We start from the raw sequence: 27,501 nt of genomic DNA, 5'->3' as shown, positions 1-27,501 counted from the left end.
CTCACTTTGCAGAATACATGAAAATGGAGAGAAACGAAAACCACCATCAGAACTATGGCCTCATTCAGTGCCAAGCGGCGGGGAATGCCCAGCTGGTGTATTCCCAGCTGCTACCAGCAGGGGGAGATGCAGGGCAGAGTGCAGGCCCCAGGGCCATCCCTATGGCTTCTCAGCCCCCACCCTTGTGGTGGGATTCAATCCAGCCGGCCTCTGCTTCCTTTGGCATCAGCAAGGAAACGTGAAACATAACGTCCAGGAGGAGCGGGCAGCACTTACGTAAATTTCAGCGCCATAGAATCCATCCTGATAAACGACCCTGCAAACAGTCCAAAGAGACAGGCTGTGCGTCAGAGGGCAAGCCCGGAAGCTGCCAGCGCCATGTGGGTGGGGAGTGGCCAGGCTATCTGAAAGTGGGTTTATTGTTTCCTCGTGGGCCAGACCTGTCTCCCCATCCCGGCTCGCAGCTGGGTGTCTGACGTCGCTCTGGAGTTCCTGGGTGGCAGTCTGGTCCCAGCCATGCTGAGATCAGTCTGGGTTGCTCCAGGCTGGCCGGGGTGTACCTGCAATTAGACCCGCACCTGCCAGTGTGGATGCTCAGGGCTGAAAGCAGGGAGAGGAGAGTGACACCCCACAAAGCCTGAGGAGGAACAAGTGCTCTTGAGGAAATGAGGTTGCAGCCACTTTCTCTGGGGGCTGCTCTGTGCTGTCCCAGCTGAAAATATGCAGGAGCCCATGGCAGAGGGTTGGTACCCAACTACAGAGAGAGGGTATAGAGCCTGCATGGAACTTGGAGGGAGGAGTGTGGAGTAGGCACAGGAAGTCAGTCTGCGTGCACATGGCTGGAATGCTCGCTGCAGTTACAGCATGTTTGCACATAGCTCTCTTAATGTAGAGCCAGTTTAGTTTTAGAAACCTGGAGTCTGTGACGCTGGCAGGCCAGGTGCCAGCTCTTGCCCAAGCTGCAGGCATTAGCAAAGAACTGACAACCTTGTTGCTGGAGACCAGACCAGGTCACCTGGATGTTGGTTTTGCTCAAAGTAGGTATTAGTATTTTAAGAATGTATTTAGTATTTAGTCCCCAACTGATTTGGGCTAAGTGACCAGTCTCTTGGGACTGGAAGCATCCTGAATGTGGGGTGATAGGTGACCATTTATTACTAAGTCCAGTTTATCTTGGTGGCAAGATGTATAGGAGAATCTAAGGGGACTGTCGGTGACTCCACGGTGAGACTCTTACAGTGATCCAGGAGCTCACGTTTGTTTCTGGCTTGGTGAAATCTAGTGACAGAACCCACTGCCAGCTTGGGGTGTCTGTCCTCAGGCTGCCACTCACAGCTGTGAGCTGCTCCAGACACCTGGACAAAGTCCTCTCCTGTGATTACCCAGTACCTGGGGCATGAAACCAAGGGGATAAACCCTCCCTCCTCAGGAGACACCACAAGATGGAAGGAGTCAAGGAACCTTCAAAGAGCTCGACTGAACGGTGCCACCTCCGCTGAGCCGTACCCCACATGCTGGGTCTGCTTCTCCCACCCCAGGCTGCACATATGGGGTGCAGAGATCTGAACATAGAGACCCCAGCTCCATGGGAGTGTGTTGGGCCTCCCCAGCCATGCAGGGAAAACAGGCCCACAGCCTCCCAGTTCTCACTGAGCCACATGACATGCTGGGAAAAGCAGCGCCTCTCCTGCAAGTCCGTCTCCCAAGAAAGGGGGAAAGCTGCTGCCTGCTCCAGAGCCCAGGGCCCCGCTGGTTCCAGGAAGCCTGGCTCCCTGGGATACTCACGCGCCGTAGGTGGGGATAGGTGGAGGCGGGGGTGCAGCGCGGAACGTGTTGTAGACAGCACGCCCCCGGCCCCTTAGGTGCGCCCCTCGGTATGCCACGGCAGTCCCCGTGGCTGGGTACGGGAACCCTGTTACTAAAGGCAAGAGAGAGACATGAGCATCCAAGAGCAGCTCTCTGGGTAGCGCCTGCCCACAGGGCACCCTGAGGGAGATGGAAGGGCCCCTCCTGCGCGGCGCTCGCCCACCTCAGCAGCACCCCCTGCTCCGAAGTAGGGACACCTGTGTCAGCGCAGGCCCAGCAGCTAGGAGCCTGGGCTTTCTCTGGCTGCACAACCACCACCCAGTCACAGCCAGCACAACCCAGTGCCAGCAAAGGGAAGCAGGGAGCCATCCCTTTGCCCCACAGCAGAGGACCACACACGCAGGGTTACCCCGGCCCCTCGCTGCAGTCGTGAGCTGAGGGTCCCTCTGGGGAAGGTAGTGCCAGGAGCCCTCGCCTCTCTCAGGGCTAGAAGCAGGCAGGGAAGGGACAGGCTGGAGGCAGAGCTGAGAGCTGCTGGTGCAGGGGACTGCACCCTCCTTCACAGAGATTCTGCTCCCTGCCTCTGGTGGGGCAATTGTTCAAACAGCCCCTCGAAATGCTGGGAGAGCCACAACATACCAACAGCTGTATGAAGGGAAAGTCCTCAGCACTGGCATGGGCACTCCTGGAAGGGACGGGCACTACCATTGGGAGAACCCCCATCACCAAGCACAGAGTCCTGCCCACTGCCGTGAGGCAGGTGAGTACTCCCAGGGGGTTTATGAGCCCTATTGCCACAAGGCACATGGTCTCTGCCCAGCATCGGGTCTGGGGCCGGGCTGGTGCTAACTGCAGTTATAATCCCCACTTGAGAGAGAGGCTGGCATGAGGAACAGGCCCAAGGGAATCAGAGCCATGTGTGACCCAAGGCAGCACTTTTGCCAAAGGGACTGGCCTGAGCGACTTTACCTGCATAGAATTCAGGACTGTAGACAGCTCCCACCACCGGGTTCAGCTTCCAGCCTGCCACACAAACAGTGAGCCAGTGAGCCCCCACAGGGGGAATCCAGAGAGCCCCCACCCCCTCCATGGGCCATGGGACACAGCCAGTGGCAGCCTCGTCACCAACAGGCAGCAGCAGCTCTGCACGGCCAGTGCTGCACAGCGTCCGGACTGGCCTGCAGGAGGCCTGTGGGAGCGGCTGCCTCCCAGCTGCTGGCACACACGCTCCACGTTTCCCAGCGCAAACTCTGCGGCCATGGCAGGAGACCCCTACTGCGAGGGGAGGGGGAGCTGGGCATAGTGTAGCAAATGTCTCAGGAGAACAGGGGGAGGAGTCGCTGAGCCCTTTACCTCCAGAGGCCAGGGTCCCACTGCCCGCTCCTACCAGGGAGCGCACTGCTTGCCTCAGATGCTCAGTGTAGCCCTTTGCCCTGGGACTAACACCCTCCTTACTGGGGTCCTCTGGGCAGAGATGCTGATGGGACTGGGGGGCTGGCCGGAGCCGGAGGAGCTGGGACTGGTGAGCCTGGCTCTTGCTCGTTGCTGGGAATTCCCGCAGGGAGTCCAGGGCAGCCTCAGGCCCTAGGAGCAGGAAGAATAAAAGCCCCAAACCATGCTCCCAATGCTCGTGCTCCCAGGCCCCAAGGGCGGCTCCCCACACCTGCTCACCTTGCTGAGCCCACCCCTGCTGCCCCACACCCTCCGGCCCTTACCATTGATGTAGGGATTTGCAGCCTTTTTGTTCGTCATGACTCGGGCTGTGGCGTTATTCACCTGCAGAAGAGAGGGCACGGGACAGATCACTGTCTGCACCCAGAGACGCTGCAGCCCCCGGGACCAGCTCAGCTGCGTTTATGTGGAGTTCTTCCGGCCTGGGGCTGGGGGCAATGCCAGTGACATGATCACCAGGGCCAGGCGGTGTGGGGGGACGCAGGGCTGGAGTCCTGTAGCACTGCCACACTGCCTGGAAACCCGGGGACCTGCATACCGCTCTACCATGCCCCGCAATTCTGACTCCCCCTGGGCTCCCGCTGCACCATGATCTGGACCCACAGCTCCTGCATTTGCTGTTCCAGCCCAGGGCTCCCACACACAGCGCCACTGGTACACCACGATCCTATCCTGCGGCACCCCTGCTACTCCAGTTCTGCTGGTGATCCTCAGTCTTGACCTGCAGCCCCTGGCGTAACTGATACCTGATCCTGAGCGGTGCTGAGCACCAAGGCCTCGAGAGCTTACACTGTGGCTATCAGATAGCTCCCCTCGGACCCACATCCAGAGCTGAGCCCAGCTGAGTCGACAGGGTGCTGTGTGCTGAACTGGCTGTCTTGGCCTGCTACAGTGAAAATGTCATTTCAGCCTTGGGGGCTGTACAGGGGACATGGGCACGAGGCAGTGGGAGGAGAGGCCAGTGCTAGGCACATTGCCTGGCCAGTGCGAGTGGCAAAGCCCGGAAGATTTGCTGAACTGTACGTGTGGATAGGAGGAAGCCTCCTGTTTTACACCACTCAGAGGGGCCTTGGGAGGGACAGGTCTGCACTGGAGTGGGGTAGGGGACAGTTTTGGTGCCCATGAATGGGAGGGTCCAACAGTCTCTGTCAGAGCCAGGCAAAATGCAGTAGTAGACTGTGTGCATTCACCACCAAGCTCTGCAGTGTCCCTCAATTCCCACCCGCAGATCCCCAGTTACACCCGTCCTGGGCACCCTCCCCACAGCTGTCAGTGCCCCTCCGTCCCCAGCCGCAGATCCCCAATGACACCCGTCCTGGGCTCCCCCCCAGCTCTGCAGTGCCCCTCCGTCCCCACCCGCAGATCCCGTGACACCCGTCCTGAGCTCCACCCCAGCTGTCAGTGCCCCTCCGTCCCCACCCGCAGATGCCCAGTTACACCCATCCTGGGCTCCTCCCTCAGCTGTCAGTGCCCCTCCGTCCCCAGCCGCAGATCTCCAGTTACACCCGTCCTGGGCTGCTCCCCCAGCTGTCAGTGTCCCTCCGTCCCCACCCGCAGATCCCCACTGACACCCGTCCTGAGCTCCCCCCAGCTGTCAGTGCCCCTCCGTCCCCACCCGCAGATCCCCAGTGACACCCGTCCTGGGCTCCCCCCAGCTCTGCTGATGCTGTTCAGTTTTCACCCAAGGCATCTCCCACTCTGCCACTTTTGTAGTGTTGACTCCTCCCTGCTGACCTGTGGCATCTCTTGCTATCTCAGACCTACCCGCTGCCTCCCCAGCGCTGCCCGTGTCCCTCTGTCCTGCCCTGCAGCCCCCAGAGCTATTGTTGGTGTTGACCAACAATCCCTGGCCCAGACTGACCCTCACGCTCAGTTCACTGGTGAACTTCAGTCAAGGTGGAGCTGTTCTCCCCAGAGCTGCTGGCCTTCAGCGCTCTCTCCAACTGCCCCCAGAGCTCCCTGGGGTCCAGCCCTCACCTGCCCTCCTGATCCCGTGCCATTTGCTTCAGGCGGTAAGCTCTCCTCCTAGCCCCAATGCAATGCACCCCTGGCCAGGGACATGCACTGGCACTCCGCAAACATTCCACCATCAGCACCACAAGGAGGAGAACATGCATGATGGGGACTGCGCTCTGGGCCAGATTCCGGCATGGCCAGTGGCTAGGCGGCAGGGACTTGGGGCCAGCTAATGCTGAGCTGAGCAGGCACAGAGAGGGAAGGAAGCCAGCAAAGCCCACTCCCCTGCTGAACCTCTCCATGGTCCCTGGGCAGGGCCTGGATTTCCCTGTGTCAGAGGTCAGGATCCCTCCCTCTGGCTGGCTCAAAGGAGCAGGACAGGTGAAAGCAGGGGTGGACGCACAAGGCATGCAACATGACTGGACCCCCGCAGTCCCCGGGCACGGCGTGTGCAGGGCGAGCAGCCTGGGGGTAGGGGAGGCCCTGGCACCCGCATGGAGGACACAGAGCAGGCAATGGCAGTCACACTTATCTGAGCACCTCAATTTTCCGTCCCTCTACGATTGTGCCATTCAGCTTCTCTCGTGCCCGGTCGGCATCTGTGCTAGTTTCAAAAGTTACAAACCCAAAACCCTGTGAGCAGAGGAGAAAGGGGGGAGGGAGAGAGCGAGAGCGAGAGAGAAGGGGAACGGGGACAGAGAGAGCAGGTGAATCAGGAGAGCTGGCACAGGAGGCTCAGGCAGTGTGCTTCAGGGCCAGGTCCTGCATGGAGAGAGCGCCCCCAAGTCACCCCAATACATGGGGAGAGGGAAACAGAGGCAGGGCAGATCCAACAGAAACACCTACACACACAGGGACATGGGCTGCCCTGTACTAGTGTGGGACGGAGGGACGGAGCCAACCGCCTCGGCGTGGGATGGAGGGACAGAGCCAACCCCCTTGGCGTGGGACGGAGGGACTGAAGTGCCCACCCCATGCTATCCACCCTCCATCATGGGACAGAAGGACCAAACCGTGGTTCTCCTCCCCCTCCCTGGCATGGGACAGAGACACCAAGCTGCCCCCCTCCCCCCCGCCCATTTCCCCCATCACAGGATAGAGGGACTGAGCCATCATGTCCCCCCGGCACGGGACAGAGGAACCGAGCCACCCCCCAGTGAAATCCCTTCTGCTCAGATGAGGGTGAACAGTGGCTGCTCCCCTCTGGTAAGGGGCTGGCATTAGACTAGTGCCCTTTGTCCCCATCGCTGTGTCTGAGCGGGGAGGCACCTGAGTGCAGGCAAGAGGCAGGGGGACTGGAGTGTGGGGCAGGGCCCCTGGCCACAGAGGGGGAAGGAGCAAGAGAAAGAAGCAGCAGCACACAGACAGCTGGGGCAGGACAGGAGCGAGTCAGGAAGAGCAGGGAAGACGAGCCCCTGAGTCCCTCCCTGAGTGGAGCCTTTGCCAGGAGAAACGCACATGTCACAGGTCAGCCTGGCCTGCTCCCGGGGCTGCTGTAATGACGCCGGCCTCGGGCAGCACCCACCTTGGAGCCCCGCTCATTGAAAATAATCTCCACGTCGAGGATCTTCCCAAATTGCTGCAATCAGAGAGAGCAGAGGGGTGAGAACAGCGCCCGGGCTCCGCAGAGGGGCCTGCCTTATCCCCCAGGCATGCAGGGAGCAGGCCTGCTGCAAAGCTCCCACCAGCAGAGCAGGCAAGGGTCCCAGCCTGCACAGCGCTGGCCATGTTCACACAGGCTGAGCGAAGCCCCAAGCAACGGGATTGCCAACCTAATTCTCTGCTGGCAACCCTTCGAGGAGAGCCCTGGGGCCCAGCTAACCTGCCGGGCCGGAGCGCCAGAGCCTTGGGGCCCAGCTAACCTGCCGGGCCGGAGCGCCAGAGCCCTGGGGCCCAGCTAACCTGCCGGGCCGGAGCGCCACAGCCCTGGGGCCCAGCTAACCTGCCGGGCCGGAGCGCCAGAGCCCTGGGGCCCAGCTAACCTGCTGGGCCGGAGCGCCAGAGCCCTGGGGCCCAGCTAACCTGCCGGGCCGGAGCGCCACAGCCCTGGGGCCCAGCTAACCTGCCGGGCCGGAGCGCCAGAGCCCAGGGGCCCAGCTAACCTGCTGGGCTGTAATGAGAGGCTCCCAGTCAGTCTGCCTGGAGGTAGCAGCCTGGGAAGTGCCATGGGGCAAGGGGAAGAGCCCGGCATACGGACAAGAGGCAAGATAAGGCGAGCACTTGGGCATTGTTCGGATCCATTAGTTCTATGTTTGCAATGTCAAGTCCCCTGCCCTGCCTCTTCCTGGGCCCTGGGCCCACCGGGGACGACAGGGCTGGTGCACACACTGGCCATACGCACCCCGAACATTTGCCGCAGATCTGGATCCCGGAACCGGAAGGGAATGTTGGAGACGTGTAACCTCTTGGGCTGCTGCTTGTCTGTGTTCTCGGAAGAATGGAGCTGTTGGCTCTCTGTCTGCGCAGCTTCATCTGTCTGCTGGAAAACAGGCCCCCACAACCATCAGCCCACTGCAGCACTCGTGCTGGGAAGGGGACACGCCGCCAACAGCCACTGCCCCCAAGGGGCTCCACGCAGCATCGCTAACCCCCTACCTGGCATTATGGTCTAGGCCAGGCTCTTCCTGCTGCAGTGTCTGATCCCCAGGCAGGGTGTGCGAGGGAGAGGGGGTGAGTGAGCTCCTCCCACTGCGGGGCTGGAGACATCTTGTGAAAAGTGCAGGGCGAAGCTGTGCCTGACCCCAGGGAGAAGAGCTGCCTGGCACTGCAGAGCGGCCTGCCAGCGTGTCAGCACTGGCACTACAGCAAATGGACCCAGGGATCAAAGCCCTGACAGTGCGTGGCCCCCTCCCACAGCCCCCCGGGCCCCATCTCCTTTTACACCTTGGTAGCACATGTCTAGCTTGTCACCAACACAGCCCCAGTAGACTGAATTAAGGGAGGGTGTGCAAGTGTGTGCACATGTACGTGCAAGACAGTTATGTGAGAGGGTGAATGTGTAAATGTGAGCGTGTGCAAGGTGAGTGGGGATGTGCGTGGATGTACAGTGTGTGTGCAAGAGTGTGCACATGTGCAGCATGGATAAGTGTGCACACAGGTGCAGAATGCAGATGCGTGTGCGTGTGTGCAGCATAAGTTTAAATGAGTGTGTGTGCAATGTGAGTGTGGACAAATGTGCAAGTGTGTCTGCATGCAGTGCGTGTGGCCGAGCGTGCCTGCGTGTGGAGGGAAGGCAGAGCTGTGCAAGGGAGCGGGCCCAGCTGTGCTCCGTGGTGCGCCGGGTGCGGGTTGGGAAGTGATAACTCAGCACTTTCCGCTCGGAGCTGCATTACAACCACCTAATTGAAGCTATCTGATTGGAAAGTAGCCAAGCAGGTAGATTACAAGTGATTAGAAATGACAGGGGAGCCCGTACACTGGGAGAGGAACTGGCAACCGCAAACTGCCGCTGCCCGTGCAGTGGGCACAGCCGCCACCAGGGGTGCTGGCGCTTCAGGCTCAGCCTATGGACTGAGGGTCTAGGCTAAAGCTGGGAACGGGGGGCAGGGGCTGTGTGACCCACCTGTTATTCCAGCCCGGGCCTCGCCCACCCCACCTTACTGACAACTCTGCCATGCCCCTCAGTCCTGACCCACAGCCCCTGCTGCCAGGCAGGTGACTCCAGGATTCCCCAGGTCACACGTTCTCAGAGCACTTGCTACCATCTCGCCCCCTCCCCCACGCTGGCATATTGCCCTGCCCCCCAGGAGACACTGACTGCACTGCCCCAAGCTCCAGTCTGGGGCCAAAGGACCCTGAGTCCCTTCGTGGCCCATCACTGCTCCTCTCACCTGAAAGGCCCTGCTGCCCACCCGGGGCTCCACGGGGGCTCTTACCGATACCGTCTGCGTCCCCGCTATGGACTGCGTGCTGGCGTCAGCGCCCGGCTGCTCGGCGTGGCTCTGTGCTGGTGTGTAGAGGGTCATGGCGTGCTCCGGTACCGTGCTCTGCCCCGAGTAGTCCTGTGTGGGGTGGGGGTGCGGGGGTGCGTACTCTGCAGGGATTCCATTCTGGGGAGGCGGAGGATACTGGGCTGGGGGGTAGGGCTGAGCCATTGCTTCAGGAGGAGCCGTGGCGTCCTGATTACCCTGCAGAGAGACACAGAAAAGGCTGCTGACTGTCCAGCCCCACTCAGAGCCTGAGACGACCTCGGAGCCAGTGGTGAGGCCAGGAGACCCCAGGGGCTGGAGGCCATACTGTCCACGGGCCAAAGCAGAGCAGTCCTGCGGGGAGCTGCCCAGGGGCAGGGGGAGGGGACCCCATGGAGACAGGGGTTTGCAGGGGCTTGTAACTCTATTGACAGGACCATAGGAATGGGCAGAGAGGGTCAGCCCTGGGGTTCATCTAGTCCAGTCCCTTAGGGTGAGTTCCCCACAGGGAAGTGGCTGGCTCATGCCCTGCGGCAGGAGGGCTCATGGCCCTTTGTCCTCTCACAGGGAACCCTGGCTGTAGAAGTGTCTGAGTGGAACAGCCATCCTGATCTCAGGCTGGCAAAGCTGCCAGATGGGTGGCTGCCAACTACTGCCAGGACAGACGCAGCCTGAGCCAGTCCGTGTGCCTCAGGCCCGGTGGACAGAGAGCAGCCAACACTCTGAGCTGCCACGTGCCCTTTGGGCCACACCAAACCGCATCCAAACAAACCAGGGAAAATCCAGCTACTTGATGCACAAGTGGAAACTCAAAGACTCCCCTTCATGTGACTGGTGAGAACAGCCAAGCCACCGAACCCAGCAGAATGGATTCAGAGGTGAACTGGACAATATCCAGTGTCACAGAAGAGGCCTTGAAATGGCTTGTGGACCTACCGCTGCATCTATAGAGCGTTGCTCTGCAGAGCCCTGGTCTGTGTCTCACTTGCTCCGTCAGCCCTCTGGCCCCTGATTTTCTGAGCCAGCGGTGGGGCAGCACCGGGAACTGGACTCAGACTCACCAGGGGCCACTGAACAGGGGGCGAGTGGTGACCCACAAGCTTTGGTGCAATTCTGAATCTGGCAAGGGTCAGCAGCTCCTGGCCCCTACTGAGCAGGGATCCTCAGAGAAGTCAGTCTGCACATTCCGGAGAGAGAAACTAGGGCAGACTTCAACTTGGAGAACAGCAAGGGAGAAAGCCCAGCCGCTCTGGCATCATTGCTCCAAAGAGCATCATTACCCATGATTAGCAAACACACTGCCCGGTGAGTCAGGCACCCACAGGTGGGAAGAAAAGGGTGGAGAAGAGGAGAGGAAAGGAGAGGAGAGCCAGTGTGATGGAGCGGAGCAGGGAGGGGAGAGATGTCAAATGGCATCTTGGCACGCAAGGCAGATATCAAAGAACTGATTAGCCCCTTTGCTTTAACTTACCCAATTTACCCTCCTTCCTGGGGCAGGCAGGGGGAATTCCCCGTCCTGTGGGGTCAGGGCTGAAAGCCAGAGCCCAGGCCAAGCCCTAGCCTGACACACGCAGTGACTGACCGCGAGGGGATGAAGGCTGGACGAGGGGGTGGGAGAAGGTGTGCTGGGAGTGGTAGGCAGGGGGCCCCAGGGAGAGGGAATGGAGGTGTGCCAGCCCTGGGGGTGTGCTTCCCTTGCTGCTCTTGGAGAGTGGGTGTGTCTGTCTACCTGGGGTGGAATCTTCCCAGTGCAGGGCTCTGCTGAAGCTCATCCCCTTAGCAGCCCTCCCTGCACCCAGGGCTTGCCCGGGGCCAGCTGGGGCCCTCCTGGGCAGGCTGCACTGGGGCAGGGCTCCACAGCTCTCCCTGCCTGGGCTCGTCCTGGGCCCTAGGATGGGGTGGGGGTCCTGTGGTGCTTGCCTAGCTGCAAATGTATTGGGAAGCATAAATAAATGCAGCAGCCACCGAGTCTGTACCCTGCCTGGGGGTCTGCTCTATTATCCAAATGAAGAGCAGTTCAGTGCAGTGACGGAGCAGGGGCTGTAATGCAGGCGCGGGGGGGGAGGGGGATCGGGCTGGGGAGAAGGGAGCACACTCCTAGGGAGCTGATCACCAGTCCCTGTTGGGAGTGGAAAGAGCCCTTCGCAGCAGGCGCTATGCTGTGCTCCTCACTCAGGGCTGTCCAGGGGAGGGCTGCTCCCTAGGCCCCATCCCATGCTCGGGGGCTGTAAATTAACACACCTGCCTGTCCAGCCCTTCTGTCCCTCTCCCAGCCATGGGACCCAGCAGGTTCCTTGTAGAGTGGGACCTGAGATGGGCTCCAGGCCACTCTTACTATTGATTCCTGGCCAACAAGACTACTTGACCAGCGGTGATAGAGCACCAAGAACCCAAGGGCCACCGTCACCAAGGGCCCCTCAGTCATGGTCCAACACCTGCTCCCCTGCCCTCTGCACACACATTCCTCTGTCCCCCCATGTCAACAAACAGCTACAAAGCCTTTAGCCAGCAAGCAGGACACAGCTTTGGCACCCCATCCAGGTAGTATCTCTCCTGCTGTGTGCCTGGCTTGGACTGCGGACACAAGCTCCTTCATTGCGGGTGTGACCAATTTACGATGCAGACAAGATATTGGGGAGGGGATGATGGCAGGCGGGCGGGCAGGCAGGGGAAACTTTAGCTGAGGCCTTCCCCATTACTGGGACCTTGCACTGGCAACTGAATCGTTAATGGAGGAAGTTGAGCCCTATAACCCAGGGCATTGTGGGTAATGATATGCAAATCCAGTCTGACTAAAGATCTGCAAGTCATTCAAATGCTTACGGGATTCTTCCTCCGCTGACTCAGCCACTCGCAGCTTCCTAGGGATGCAGCCAGACGCTTGCCAGAGTGGCCTGAGCTTCAGGCTGGCAGCACCGACGCACCTTGGAACCAGCCAACAACAGCCCTAATACCAAGCTCTAGGCTACACTGTGATCCTCTGGTGCATCTCCAGAGGTGTCCTTGGCAAAGACTCCGCTCCCTGGCTGCTGGCACTGCCATGCTTGGGGGGAGATGGCGCTGTGAAGCGTAGACTATTACCTGTGGGCCTGGGACAAAGTGCCACCTCCGAACACAGGAGATTCTGCTCGCCGTTTCAGGGAAGCAGGCTCCCGAAGCAGGAGGCAGAGCGGGGCATGGAGTGAGGGACTGCAGAGCTTGCAGGCACTTTGCTCTAAGAATACCCTGCCATGGAGGGCTGGGACTAGCCTGCGGAGTCTTTCAGTTTGGGATTAGGCAGCCAGTTACCACACTCAGCTGATGCCAGATCCTCCCACAAGCCTGTCTCGGATGGGACGGACCCACATTTGGGATCTAGTCAGACACCAAATACCAACTGGCGTGTCCGTCAAAACAAGCAGCAGCCATGTAGTTAGTTAGGACTGAAAGTCCAGCCATGGCCCTCACTTGTGCCCCTGCACTGCTGGGCAGCAGGGCGGCCAGTGAGTTAATTGCACTGCTGAATACCTTCCAACACAGAGCTAGCCAAGAGCCGCATGGTTTTCAGGACAAAACCAACATAATCACAAAGTCCTTTGCCATCACCAGAGTCAAGAGTAAATCAGATCCCAGCAGGGTTTCCTCACCTTCCTCCTAAGTCCCATGCAGAGAAAATTGCCACAGTCCAAGCCCAGGGCTTCTAGGTCACTGCTCCGAACCTCTCTTTTGCAGATGGAAATGGGATGCCCCTGACTGGGGCAGGGCTCTGTCTCACTGGGGAGTCTGTCCTGCCCTACCAGCTGGGAGCCTTGTGTCAAGTGAGGAAGAGCTTTGAGCAGTGTCTGGAGGAATAACAACACTACCAAGTGCGCAGGGAGCAGGGATTTCAGGGGGGCAATGGTGCCTCTGGCACAGTGCCATGGGCCCCAACAATGCGGCCCAGTCCTGCAGCACAGTGCACTGCCCGGGGGGCGAAGCAGACTCCCAAGCCTGCCCCCAGCTGGGGGCACAGCAGATTCGGTGAGCTCCAGTGCTCGGAGAACACTGCCAGGCGTTTGAGAACAGAAAAAACAGTGTCTCGCTTCCCGAGCGGAGTGGGGCTCATGCGAACGTGGTCTCCGTGACCCTGTCTGACAGTGCCTGGGTCCCGACATGGGGGGACATGGGGCCTGCGTCATCATCTCAGGCACAGCAGAACAAATCCAGCACCACTCTGCACTAAGACCCATCCACCAATAACCGGGCACCTTACCACAACCAGCAGCTGGGGCAGAAGCCAGTGCTGGTAGCTGCTAAACCAACCAATGAGGGGGTGTAGGCCTGGCCAGATTGCCAGGCAGGTGCCCTGAAGATACTGACCCGAGCAGCCTTCAGTCACCTTCCCCGCGGGACAAGCAATGCACACATCACAGCCTCCACACACAGGAAGGGGAGCAGGCTCACCAAACCCTACAGCCCTGCTGGCCCCTGACATGCCCTGGGCCCTTGAGGACGGAGCCCAGGCAGCCAGCCCCTTCCTACCTTGTTTACCAGCTCCTTGCAGTGGTTGGACCAGCCGGAGGCCCTGTGCCCCGAATCAGCAGCAGTTCTGTGGCCTTAGGGTGGTGGCAGGGCTTCACCAGCAGCCTGCTTTCCTTTCCCCGTCCCAGCATCACTCCCCAGCACCTGCTGGGCCAAGCCATCGCTCAGGCTGCTCCTCACCACAGCTCCCATGAAAGGCCGCCTCAGCCCACGAATGGGTCCAGGCTTGGCTCTCCCGAGGCTTTCAAGGTGGTACTTCCATGTTGGGCCAGACTTACCCAGCCCAGAGCTCCTTGTTCAGCAGGGATGACCCAGCCGACGTAGCTCAGAGCAGGGTCTGGGCCCTGGCAGTGCTACACAGGTCCCTGAAGGGCACTGGGGAGCATGATGAATTCTCTGCCAGGGCATGGCAAGGGCAGGGCAAGCTGAGGGGCAGAGGGCAAGCTGGAAGCACACTAGCATGCAGAGCACAGGTTGGGGAACGGTCCCACCTCAGCAGGTCCCCAGGGCTGGCGCCCAGCCAGCCCGTCCCCTGACAGCCGCATTCATATCGGTTATTAATTAGGGCTGTCGCAGTGCTTGTCATCCCAAGTATTATTTCATTCAGGGCCCATTAGGTTCCCCTGTTTTGCTGCTTGCTGTCTCTGGTGCTGCTGCCGGTGCTGCAGTGGCACTGATCTATGGTTCCCTCTGCGATCCCTCCCACCAGGCGCTGCCCATTCATCCCCAGGCACCTGACAGGGAGAAGGATGGGGAGTCACTCACCTGCTCAGTGAGCTCTGGACAGAGGAGGGGGTCCCTCGCTCAGGGATAGGAACACAGGGGCCTGCAGGAAGAGGGAGGCTGGGGGATCCCAGAGGGGAGAGACTTGCAGGAGGATGGGTGGGGGGACCTGGGTGGGAGGGGGTCCCAGGTGGGAGGGGCGGCCTCACAGGGGATGGGTGGGTGTGGGGGTCCCAGAAGGGAAGGGAGATGGGTGACAGTTTAGCTGAGTGACGCCCATCACATCACTGGGAACCTGGCCGCTGCTCTGCTCCCCTTGGGCTGCACTGAAAGTTTTCCTCCACACAAGCTGCTTTGCACAGGCCGTGCTCCAGGAAAGGCCCCATCCCACAGGAACTTTCACCCTGCTTCATCCAGGCCTCCCACCCAGAGCTCTGCAGTCCCCTCCTGCTCCCCAACACCCTCAGTGTCTCCTCCAGACCCCCCAAAGCACTACACTCAGATCACCTTCCTGAACTGGTGCTCTGAGCAGAGCACCCCTCTCTGCCCATGCTGCTATAGGCACCCCGTATCTGCTTCCCCCAGGACACAGAGCTCGTCCATATGGCCCTAGCACTTCTCTCCTCTGCCCAGGGCTGGCTCTGGGTTTTTTGACGCCCCAAGCAAAAAAAAAAAAAAAAAGACCAGAGTGCCGCCCCTTGAAAAGTGCCGGCCCTGCCTCTGCCTGCTGCCTGTAAGAACCCAACAGGCTGCTTGTGGCCAGGGCATGGGGCTGGGAGCTCAAGCCATTAGCACTGGGTTAGTCAACGGTCCATACGCAGCGCCCTGGGTGTTAGAGCAGGGCTGGCCCTTCTCAGCTCCTAGCACACAGCAGTGATAGCAGTGCCCTGGTCTGTATGCTGCATATGGGCACTCTCTGTGCCAGCCCCTAGCACAGAGCAGGCAGCCGAGTGCCCTGGTCTGTATGCTGCATATGGGCACTCTCTGTGCCAGGCCCTAGCACAGAGCAGGCAGCCCTAGCACCACAAACACATTTTAAGATGAAAACACTTCTGGAAAACAAAGGGTTCACAAGCCCAATTTCACACCTGCCTGGAGCAGAGCTGAGGTCCTGACTTGCCAAGAGGGGCGGGATGGGGTATCTATATGTGTGGGGTAGGTAGAAATGGAGGAGGGCACTGCATTCCAGGCACTGAGCCCACAGGATCTGAGCCAGGAACAGCACAAGAAAAGGAGGTGGGGTGGGGAGAGACAAGTGAGGGCAATAGGTAGGATGAGCTGGGAGTTTGACAGGGATGAAGTAGGGAGGGGCGTGATGGATAGTGAGCCAGCTGTGACAGCCCAGGGGATGGGCCTGACTTCCGTACTGTATGGTTTGCAGAGAACCCGCTGTGCAATAAACCGACCACTCCTGCAAGGAGCTCCTTCACAGACCAAAGAGACGCTGCTCCGGAGTGTGCAACCAAAGAGAGCAGAGGGAGCAGGAAACGCACAAGGCCCTAGGACAGCAGCTCCTGTGTCAGGGGCTAGTGTGAACAGAGCAGAACCCAGCTCTAGTGGGAAAGTCTGGGAGCTGGACACCCAGAGAGGCCTGAGATCTGGAGCGATAACACAGCCCCAGCCATCTCTGTCCTTCAGCTCCCAGCCCAGGGCTGCGCAGAGCTCTGAGCTCAACGTCAGCTTTACGGGCTGAGCCTCAGGGCTTTGCTGAGCCATGAGACAGACAGACACACCAACAAACTGCCTCAGGCAGTGAGGAGCTGCACCCCTGGCATCACGGGGCACGGGGCCACTCTAATAAGGAGGTTGGACTGCACCCAGCATGTCCCTCTCCCGGTGTGAGCGCAGGGGATGCTCCCGGATGGCAGCTTGGATGGTGATTTTCTGCATTTTCATTAAAAGATATTCTGATTATTAATGGCCCATGGCCCTCATTTAATAAATGAGACAGGAGATTAAGCACATCGCCTGAGACAGAGCTCAGAGAACCACATGCTCTGAGAGCCAATAGCTATCAATTCATCTTACCACTCAGCCAAGAGAGGGCTCCCAGAGGGGTGGGGGGGTCATGCCCGGGGCAGCAGAGCGATAAAGCCCTGGAGAGCTGGGCAGCACTTGGCTGTCAAGAGGATGCCCAGTGGCATGCCCAACAGTGCACAAGCTCTCGTGCACACTGGCTGTGCCATGGTGGGCATTCACCCACACACACTGGGCTTCTCACTCATCTTCAAACACAGCTTTTGAGAGACACTGCCGGGGCTCCAAGTGAGCAGCCGTGTTTGGAAGGGCTGGAGCAGAGTCATGCTGGGGTTGAGATCTCCTCACAAGGGGACAAGAAGCCCCTGAAAGACACAGCCCTTTGGGCCTTGCTCAGCTCTGCCTCCCCTGTCTCCCCGCTTGGCATCACATAGCACCAGGGCTGGGATAGGAGAGCCGTGTGGCACCCGAACCCTCCTGAGGTGCAGCCTGGTGGGTAGGAAGCCAGCAGCACCTCCTGGGCACTGCTGTGGCTGGCGGGGTGCGACAGCATCCAGCTCGGGGCAGCCCCCAGCGCCACAGAGGGGACTAGGTCCCTCGCTCTTCCCCCGCGTCTCCTGGCAGATGGGCGATCCGGCAAGGCCCTTCCGCACCAGGCCGGTGGCCAGGTGAGCACCACTATCTGCAGGCACCACGGAGCATTGGCCTTAGAACAACAGGCCCCTGGGCTGGGGACACAAGGCCAGCCGGGAACAGGGGCCGAGGCCAATGAGAGGGTGAACCATCGCAGGCACCGAGGCAGCGCGGAGGGGAGCTGGGGCAGAGGGAACGTTCCAACCACACTGCTGCTTATTGCCCAGTCTCTGCACTCCTCGCCCCCATTCCCTCCCCACCACCTGAACAAACACAACCTGCCCTCCTGCGCCAGCCCCTCCCTGGGGCAGTTCCTCCCCACCGAGACTGTGACCCCGCTACTGTGGGCAGAGGAGTGCCAGCTCTGAGAAGCTGGGTGTGTGCGGAGGGGAGGAAGGGGAGGACCCCAGTGTCTGGCTAGGAACACAGCTGATGGGGTGAGAGGCTGCCATGCATGATCCACGCGGGGGCAGGAGGATGCCCCTTGTGGGTAGGGCAGCAATGCTTTTATCCAAAGTGACCATGGCAACAGTAACTGTGGGCAGGCTGGCAGCATACTGGGTGCCAAGCTCTGGGAAACGCTCTGCCCTGCGCTGGAGGGGAGTACTTTGGGGGCTGGCGAAAGGTCTGTGATGCCCCATGGTGGTGTTGGCACTCCCACGCACAGGCAAGCCCTGTGTAACCCGGCCTGGCTGGCAGGTGGATGGGTGGAACAACAGGAAAAATAAAGAGATCAGACTTGTTCCCGCGGGTCCCTGAGACCACGCTCCGTTTAGATTCAAGAACAGACACAGCCGCCGGACCCAGGAGAATGGGGAGGAGGCAGCTTCTCCCTAGTGCAGCCCCCTGCGCTCACCCCCTGCCAGCCCTCCACTTCCCTGGAGCACCTTGCTGAGCGGCACCAGGGAGCCCTGCGGAGCAGAAGCTGTGCTGCCCTGGAGCTCACAGTCCCATCACCACCTATTACCCTTTGTCTTCCCTGCATTACAGCTGGAGCTGCACGCGGCCCCTGCCTGCGCTGTCTCCCTGCCCCGCTCACCACAAGGTGAGAAGTGGATCTAATCTTTAGCTGATTAAATGTCCCTCATTAACGAGTTTCTTTAATGAATGAAGTTTTTGTGTTTGCTCCACTTGCTTTATCCCTGCTACACTCTGCCTCCTCAGCACAATCCAGGGCCATTGCCTTTCCAGGAATGGAGCGCGTGGGGCCGGTTCCTGCCGATGGCGCACTTTGCTGATGATTCCTGTCAGCTTGGGGCTGACGATTCCATTTTAAACCTTTTCTCATTTTTCAAAAAACACCCTCCACGAGTGGAGAAAGGCCCTGTGCCATTAGCTCCCTGGCAATGCCCACAGGAACAAGGGGGCAGGCCTGGGCACCTTCGGCGGCTGCTCGGGACTCATGCCCAGGGATGGTGCCTCCCATGCATGTCACCACTTGGTGCTAGGTAGCTCTGCAGATGCTGCTGGGGCCTGAAGGGATGAGCAGCCCAATGGGGCGCTGAATTAGCCCATCCCAGCCCTGTTGCCCAGCTGCTGCAGCCCTCTGACCCAGAGAGACCGTGCTGCGCTCCCCAGCAACAGGCCCACGTCCAGCTCCGCAGCGAATGAACGGCATCGCGCTTTGGGCTTGGCCCAGTGAAAGGCCAACATTGGGCAGTTTTGCTTCCTGGGCAGCATGCAAGTGTCCCCTCTCCTTTCTGCTATGCTGTCTTAGGGGTGGGGCTCTGCGGCTCCCTGGGCAGGGCACTGCTCCATAAATGAGCAGCTCATTGGAAACCCCACTCCCTTCTGAGTTCCTACACAGAGCTTGACCCTTCCCGGCCCAGACAGGGTTAAAGTGGGAGGAGTGAGGGGGGCACAGCTGCCCCTCCTCCGCTAGCGGCAGGGGGAGCTCCCCACTGCTTTCCCTGGCTTGGTCAGCAGTGTCCTGCCCCAGTGAGAGCTCCTTCTCCAGGTCAGCAGCGGTAAGGAGGGCACCACTGCCCTGGGACTAGTTGCCGAGTGCTGCTCCCTGCCTGGCTCTCTCACATGCTCACGTGACTTTTCGAGGGCAGGACAGGTTGATGCCTGTGGCTGTGCCTGGCTCGGCCTGGGAGCTCTGCTGGATTACTCATCAGAATGCTCCATTCAGTGGCCACCTGCCTCTAACCTCAAAGCACAGGCAGCAAGCGAAGCACAGGCCTAAAGCTTCCTCCCTGCCTTCGCCAATATCCCAGTCTCAGGCGGCTCCTTGCACTGCCTGGCCTGCCCTGTGCCATGCAGGGAAATGCTGAACCTCCTCCAGAGACTCAGGGCCAGGGCCAGGGCCCAGTACACCCCTACACACCCTCAGAGCCAGCACTGGTGAATGCTGCAGGCTCCATGGGTTCACAAGCTGAATCCAGAGGCCTCCTGGCTGCACAAGGCCCTGGATGGCACTCAGCCCAGAAGCCCAACAGCCCAGGAGTTCACTGTGTGTGTGGGGGTGTGCCAGGCACAGCACTCCCCTCCCCCACTACTGAAAGCTCTGCCCATGAGACCCGCCTCAGAGGGGACATGGCCTATCCCATGCCAAGGCAGAGAGCATGACCCTGGGCTGTGTCCCAGTGATGAGCACAGCCTACCAAATTAATACCTCCTGGGAGAGGCTGGGCAGGCAAATTCTGCGGCGTCCCAGCATTTGGATTCAGTCCCCTGCCAGGTCTATCGACTGCTCTAACCTGTCCCATTTCCCCCAGTGAGAACAGAAATGCCAGCACCCCCTGTACAGCCTGCTGGCAAGGCTGGGACTGCTCTGGCTATGGGGATTGGGGACCCACAGCAGCCTGCATTCCCTCCCCTCCCTAGAGCACCTCTTTCTGGGCTAGGCCCTGTGCTGTTTCCAGGCTCAGGAGCAGAGATGAGACAGGAGGTTTGGAGAAGGCTATTCTGATGGTTAGGAGCATGGTGGATAAAATCTGATTAAAAAAAACTTGGATTTTTTAATTTAAATTAAATACAAGTTTATTTTTTAAAAATAAATCTATTTAAAATTAAATTTGAAATTGATAACCTATGTTGAGTCCTAAATTTATTATAATCTAGTAAAATGTAAATTGTATATAAAGTAGTATTATGCAGTCCATGTTTGCTGCTGACGTTTTAAAGAAAGTCAGCCGCTGAACTGGTGGAAGCCACTGGCTAAGAACCTGGAACCTGAGTTTGCTAAAGGGCTAAACCAGCTTTTAACAATAGTCGCCGCTTCTGCAGGTGCTGAGGGAATATTTTCTTCATTTAAGTTTATTTAACTAGATCAGTACAATGAGTAGTTCATTCAAAGTTAAGAAACCAGTTGGGAGTTGAAAGAGCAGGGAGGCTTGTTTTCCTCATCCAAACTGTGAATGAAAACTAAGTGTGAGAGGATGAGCTCTACTATTTCTAAAATCTTTAAGGACATGGTGACTGGGAACAGTCAGTTCAGTGCACTAACTACAGATGATACTGCCTCTGTTTAATACATCAGCTAGTTTTAGATGCAAAACTTGTGTTGATAAACTTTTCTCTTATGTATGCAACACATTTAAGGTAGTTTTATTTAATAAAAAAATAAAATACTGTTTTTGTGCATTTCTAATTGAATTTGAATTTCCATCTGTGATGGGACATGTCCCCATACCGCTGACAGACAGGCTAACAAGACTTCCTGCACCAGACAGCACAATTAGGCGCACCTGCAGAACATGCGCCACTGGAAAGGGGAGCTTAAAAAGGTGATGCTCGCTCCTGCAAGGAGAGGCTGCCAGTGAGCGCCAGTAACCCAGCCTGGGATAGTGGCTGGCCTTTCCTCCTCTGTGCCCTTGTTGGGGGGCAGACTGGCCCTGCAAGCTGGGTATGGGCAAGGGGCCCTGGCAGGCTGCTCCCTCCCTGACTAGAGGTAATTGGTCTCAAAAGGAACCCCAGGAATTAACTGAATTTCTGCTAGGAATCCCAGGTGTGGAGAGGTTCCTGTACAGTAACTCCTCACTTAAAGTCGTCCCGGTTAACGTTTCATCGTTAAGTTGCTGATCAATTAGACACTTGGAATTAGAGGCTTGGAACCAGGGTGGACTGGCAGCCCCCCTATCAGCAACCCGCTCCTCTAAGTTCCCTGTGCAGCGGCCACCCAGCAGGCTATCAATTGCCGGCTGTCCCTCCCCCGACTGCTGTGTGCTGCTCCTGCCCTCTGCCTTGGAGCTGATCCCCGGAGCCTCCTACTTGCTGTGGGGGAGAGGGGGGGCTAATGTCAGTGTATCTCCCTCTCCCCTGCTCCTGCACCCCACTTACCCCATCTCCCTAGAGCTGGGGGAGGGGACACGACAGGGCTCAGGACAGAGGGAGCTTCCTGGCAGCTGCTGTCTCAACTTGCTGATCTACTTAAAAAGGCAATGTACTTAGAGTGGGTTCAGCGTACTTAAAGGGGCAATGCGCATCTCTCTCTCTCTCTCTCTCACACACACACACACGGTGTGTGTCTCTGTCTCTGTCTGCCATGCTGTCTCCCCTCCCTCCATTCATGCTGCCTTGTAGAGTAGGAGGCTACATTAACAACAAGTTAACCCTTGAGGGCTCAGCCAAGTGCTAGTTCATCATTTAGCAGCAAGGCATTCCCTGGGAAATATCCCACCCTCTTCCACCCTCTGACTTCACCACTTCAACCAAGCTTCACAATCATCATCGCTGTGTACCAGTATTAAATTGTTTGTTTAAAACTTATACTGTGTGCGTGTGTGTGTATATATATATAATACAGTCTTTTGTCTGGTGAAAAAAATTTCCCTGGAACCTAACCCCCCTATTTACATTAATTCTTATGGGGAAATTGGATTCGCTTAACATTGTTTCACTTAAAGTCAGATTTTTCAGGAACAGAACTACAACGTTAAGCGAGGAGTTACTGTGCAAACAACTGAAAGAGGCTCTGGTCAAGCCCAGGCTGAGGATCGGCCGACTACGTTAGCCACACAGAGCTCAACACAAATTGGAAGTAAAAAATTCATCATCCACTAGTAAAAAGTTAAGCTACATAATTCCTTAAATAGATGATACAGATACACTGTATCCTCTGGTTAGCAACAAGCACCATATTCAGTGCAAAGGCTGTGTAATTATTTGCAAATCAACATGTTTGAATAGTTCCAACCTTTCTTTAGGACAGGGGTTCTCAAACTTCCGTGGCCCCCTTCCGACAACAAAAATTATTTCAAAACCCCAGGAGGGGAGACCGAAGCCTAAGCCTGCCCAATCCCCACCACCCTGGGCAGGGGGTCAAAGCCAAAGCCCAAGGGCTTCAGCCCCAGGCAGGGGGCCTGTATCCTGAGCCCCGCTGCCCAGGGCTAAACCCCTCAGGCTTCGGGCCTCAGCAAGTCTAATGCCAGACCTGGCAACCCCAGCTGCTTCAGGAAAATAACTAAAAAGTACAAATGCAAAACAGGATTAAAATCAATCATTTAAATTCAGATTTCCTCCTTGACGACTTACATCATGATTAAAATCAGTGATTTAACTTGCTTTGATTTAGACCTATCTAGAGCGGCTTTACCGGGGTCTCCACTGACCCAGCCCATGGAGCTCCTGCTCGTAAAGGTTTGGGTCCTTTATATTAAACCTTAGCACTGTTCTCATCTGATGAGCATTTGAAATACTCTCTGGATCCAGGAGAACTGAATATTGCAGCTTTTCACCAGAGCCTCACAGAAAACACAACCACGCAGTAAATAAAAACACCATTTAGCCTGTGACACTTCCATTTAACAACCCCCTCGGCTTCCCGGTAATGATTCCCCCCAGGCCCTGTGCCGGGGGGCGGGGGTAACGAATGGGCAGTTTGGGAAGGGGCGGCAGGAGACGGCCGGAAGAGTCGCACCGTGGTACATCATGACTGAGACTAAAGTGAAAAATCAATGTTTAATTGAATGCGTTCTGTGAGCAGCTCCTGCTGCCCCTCATTGCTCACTAATAGAATCTCCTGCCGTGCTCCCCCTCCCCCACTGCTGGAGGTGGATTATCCCAAACATGAAATCACCTCCCATCCCAGCTTCAGGGCAGAAATTAACCTGTTCCTACCCCTCCCCTGGGGTGCTTCCCAGGAGCAGGGCTGCCCTCCCTAGTGCTCCTGGGAGCTATTCAGAGGTGGGACGGGTTGGTGTCCTTGAGGCTGAGGTGCCATAGGGTGTTTAGAAGGGCATTGGCAGCAGCGTCCAGTGCCACTCCGATCTGTATGTCTCCAGCTAAACGGGATCACACATTCACTGAGTCTGAGAAAACAGCCCCCACTGCCCAGGTCCCTTCCTTGCAGAGGGCTAACTGATGGCAAAGCAAATGGTAAAGGTGTCTCCATCTGCCTCGAGCCAGCCCCACCAGCAGCGACTTGTCCTGCAAGGCGGCCTCGCGGTGTGCAGAGCAGGACCCCTAGCTGAGCGCAGGAGCCCGAGGAACAGGACAGGAGGCCTCCGCCCAAGCCAGCCAGGGGTGTGACAAACACCAGGAAGCCAGGCAACAGTTGCACACTCTAGCCTATAAATGCCCCAGTCCACAAGCACTCAGAGGTTCCTGGCTCCGAGGCCTGTGCTCAGGCACCACACTGCACTGCCTCCCTCCCAGCAGTCTCACAAACGCCAGCACTGAACGGAGACGAGGAAATCAGAGCTGAGTGTGGGACAGAGAGGGCGTGAATGGGGTGAATGTGCTGGGGGTCCGAACCCACCACAGCTAAGCCACACACCATAATGACAGGGTTATTTGGGATTCATTTCTACTGGTTTTACTGTGCCCAGGACCTGTTCGCTGCACAGCCATCACATGCCAAACAACCACTGACAGCAAAGCAGGAGCACCCAGCGGCTCCCAGCATGTGGCCTGCCAAGGAGAGGCAGGGAGACCTGGGCCAGAGGCATTGGAAGTGCATTAAATGGTGAAACTGGCCACCACAGGCTCAACTGCTTGGGCAGTGAAGCCTAAAAATATACAATCCAGCCAGGGGCAACCACAGGCACCGGTGGAGTAGATAGACTCCTCCACCTACACCTACACCCACCCACACAGAGCCACGGCTGTAGGTACACCATAGACCGCACAAACACACACAACATTACTATATGACCCCTCCGCAGTGACAGCACACCCACACCCCAGTAGCAGTGTCGATACGGATGATAGGAAGAGCGGTTGTGGGACTCCGGAGGCCTGGGTTCAATTCCTGGCTCTTCCACAAACTCCCTATGTGTGGCTTGAGCAAGTCCCAGATCCCCGTGTGTCTCGGCTCTGCACGTGTACAGAGCTGACCAGCTCGTCCAAGTGCCAGGAGATAAGCTCAGTGGCTGCGAGGTCATCAGATGCTGTGGGGATGGTACCTAGGTAGATGCACACCACAAACACATACTCTGCATGGCTATGGGACACTGCAGGAGAACCCGCAACCAGGCACACCAGAGTGTCTGCAGGGGACTTCCCATCACCCAGCCCTGGGAGCCGCAGGCAAGCACCCAGGGGGAATGCCTTGCTAACTCTCCCTGTGTACTGATATTTCCCTGTGGATAAAACACAGGGCACAATGCTGAGCACCGAGAGATCCCACTCCAGCTAAAAGGGAAGACAGGTGGCATCACCAGGCACTAATTGTCTCCAAAAGTCTCTAAGGAACATCCCCCAGGAGAAAGGAACCACTGGTCCTGTGCACTCCTGCTTCTCCCTGCCAGGATCTGAGTAACCCAGGAGTGAGACGAGTCATGGTGGAGGGACATTATCCTGTAGAGTCCAGGAGGCCAGGTGCCATCGGTTGAATTAGTCAGAGCCCTGGCTAACGAGGGGGAAAAGAGAGCATGAGACTCATAGAGACAGCACCAATTCTGGGCCCCGGGAGGAATCAGGAAGGCATAAGGGGGAGCATAAGGGAAGATAGGAACAGGCACAGGTCAGGACTAGAGGGATTAGAGACTAGATTACTAGATCACACTGTTGCCAGGCGAAGGCAGGTGTATGTAATTGGAGACTCATTACTGAGGAGATTGGACAGGCCTGTGACCAGGGCGGACCCGGAGAACAGAAGGGTGTGCTGTCTACCGGGCGCAAAGATACGCGATGTGGACCTGCGGTTGAAAAGGATCCTAAAAGGAGCAGGTAAGAACCCCTTGATAATCCTTCACGTAGGAACGAATGACACGGCTAGGTTCTCGTTAGAGAGAATCAAGGGAGATTATGCTAGGCTGGGGAAGACGCTCAAGGAGATAGAGGCTCAGATTATCTTTAGTGGGATTCTGCCCGTTCCGAGGGAAGGGCAGCAAAGGGCTGATAGGATTGTGAGAATAAATAGTTGGCTAAGAGAGTGGTGCTATAAGGAGGGCTTTGGGATGTATGGCCACTGGGAGGCTTTCGGGGACAGGCACCTGTTCTCGCGGGATGGGCTTCACCTGAGTAGGGAAGGTAATAGACTTCTGGGAGGGAGGCTGGCTCATCTTATCAAAAGGGCTTTAAACTAGGAAGTTTGGGGAGAAGGTTGGGAGATGCACAGTTAATCTCCATGCCAGATTCCAGTATGGAAAAGGTGAGTAAAATGAGAGGAGACATGGCCGGGGAGATGAGATCGGACGTAGGAAGGACAGGGGGGACGGACGCAAGGAGGCCCGCAACTTATAGTGCAACTAATGGGAGACAGGCTAAACGACATACATTAGGGTGTTTATACACCAATGCCAGAAGCCTAGGTAATAAAATGGAGGAATTGGAGCTCTTGGTCCAAGAGCTGAAACCAGATATCGTAGGAATAACAGAAACGTGGTGGAATGGCAGTCACGACTGGAACGCAGGTATGGAGGGGTATGCGCTGTTTAGGAAAGACCGGTACAAAGGTAAAGGTGGGGGGGTGGCATTGTATGTCAATAGTGAAATAACCTGTAAAGAAATAATAGTTGATGGATTAGATAACACAGAGTCCGTCTGGGCAATAATCACACTGGGTAATAGGACTACTAGAGCCTCTCCGGGGATAGTGCTCGGAGTGTGCTATAGACCGCCGGGATCGACCCAGGATATGGATAAGGAACTATTTAATGTGTTTAGAGAAGTAATTACTAATAGAAACTGTGTAATTATGGGGGACTTTAACTTCCCGGATATAGATTGGGGCACAAACGCTAGTAGTAATAATAGGGCTCAGATGTTCCTAGATGTGCTTGCTGATCAATTCCTTCATCAAGTGGTAGCTGAACCGACGAGGGGGGAGGCCATTTTAGATTTGATTCTGGTAACTAGTGAGGACCTCGTTGAGGAAGTGGTAGTGGGGGACAATTTGGGCTCCAGTGATCATGAGCTAATTCGGTTTAAAATACATGGGAGGAGTAACAGAATTAAGTCAAAGACTAGGGTTTATAATTTTAAAAAGGCCAATTTTAACAAATTAAGGGGACTGGTAAGGGAAGTGGATTGGGTAAACGTATTAATGGATCTAAAGGCAGAAGAAGCCTGGGATTACTTCAAGTTAAAGATGCATGAGCTGTCGGAGGCCTGCATTCCAAAAAAGGGAAAAAGATTACAAAGCAGGAGATTTAGACCGAGCTGGATGAGCGACCGACTCAAAGGGGCGATTAGGAAAAAACAGAAAGCGTACAAAGAGTGGAAGAGGGGAGGGATTAGTAAAGAAACTTACCTTAGCGAAGTCAGAGAATGTAGAAATAGAGTGAGAAAGGCCAAAGGCCGAGTAGAGTTGGACCTAGCGAGGGGAATTAAAAGCAATAGTAAGAGGTTTTACAGCCACATAAATAAGAAGAAAGCAAAGAAAGAAGAAGTGGGACCGCTGAAGACTATTGCCGGAGAAGAGATTAAAGACAATCTAGGCATGGCGCAATATCTCAATGAATATTTTGCATCGGTGTTCAATGAGGCCAATGAAGGTATTAGGGATACTAGCACCACTACAGAGGGGCATTCAGGATGGGGGATTACCGTATCCGAGGTAGAAACAAAACTTGAATGCCTTAATGGGGCTAAGTCGGGAGGACCGGACGATCTTCATCCGAGAATATTGAAGGAATTGGCGCGGGAAATAGCAGGCCCGTTAGCGATAATATTTAATGAATCTGTAAACTCGGGGGTGGTCCCGTTAGACTGGAGAATAGCTAATGTGGTTCCTATTTTCAAGAAAGGGAAAAAAAGTGATCCGGGTAACTACAGGCCTGTTAGTTTAACATCCGTAGTGTGCAAGGTGTTAGAGAAAATTCTGAAAGAGAAACTAGTTGAGGACCTGGAGGTTAGTGGCAATTGCGATAAATTACAACATGGTTTTACGAAGGGCAGATCGTGCCAAACGAATCTGATCTCCTTCTTTGAGAAAGTAACGGATTTATTAGATAAGGGAAATGCGGTGGACCTGATATACCTGGATTTCAGTAAAGCGTTTGATACTGTACCCCATGAGGAATTATTGGTTAAACTGAAAAACATGGGGATCGATATGAAAATCCAGAGGTGGATAAGGAATTGGTTAATGGGGAGAATGCAGCGGGTCGTATTAAAGGGTGAACTGTCAGGTTGGAGGGAGGTTACTAGTGGAATG

At 56.8% G+C, this 27,501-nt stretch overlaps 1 protein-coding gene across 8 annotated transcripts in view; it reads right to left on the bottom strand.

Moving 5' to 3' along the window:
• RBFOX3 (RNA binding fox-1 homolog 3) overlaps positions 1 to 27,501 on the bottom strand; it is a 338,241-nt gene that overhangs the window by 6,145 nt on the left and 304,595 nt on the right. For 5 of the 8 annotated variants that reach the window (XM_034790151.1, XM_034790152.1, XM_034790154.1 and 2 more), the window contains 8 exons: positions 9,045 to 9,341; positions 7,556 to 7,693; positions 6,740 to 6,793; positions 5,755 to 5,847; positions 3,522 to 3,582; positions 2,776 to 2,829; positions 1,786 to 1,918; positions 277 to 316 (listed from right to left, as the gene is read on the bottom strand). In XM_034790151.1, the coding sequence (XP_034646042.1) occupies positions 277 to 316; positions 1,786 to 1,918; positions 2,776 to 2,829; positions 3,522 to 3,582; positions 5,755 to 5,847; positions 6,740 to 6,793; positions 7,556 to 7,693; positions 9,045 to 9,341 (870 nt within the window). The remainder of the gene's footprint in view (positions 1 to 276; positions 317 to 1,785; positions 1,919 to 2,775; positions 2,830 to 3,521; positions 3,583 to 5,754; positions 5,848 to 6,739; positions 6,794 to 7,555; positions 7,694 to 9,044; positions 9,342 to 27,501) is intronic. The other 3 variants (XM_034790147.1, XM_034790150.1, XM_034790149.1) reach the window with 3 other exon arrangements.

Source organism: Trachemys scripta, chromosome 14 (assembly GCF_013100865.1).
Source record: "Trachemys scripta elegans isolate TJP31775 chromosome 14, CAS_Tse_1.0, whole genome shotgun sequence".
NCBI lineage: Eukaryota > Metazoa > Chordata > Testudines > Emydidae > Trachemys > Trachemys scripta.
This window is presented reverse-complemented; position numbering and strand designations above follow the sequence as displayed.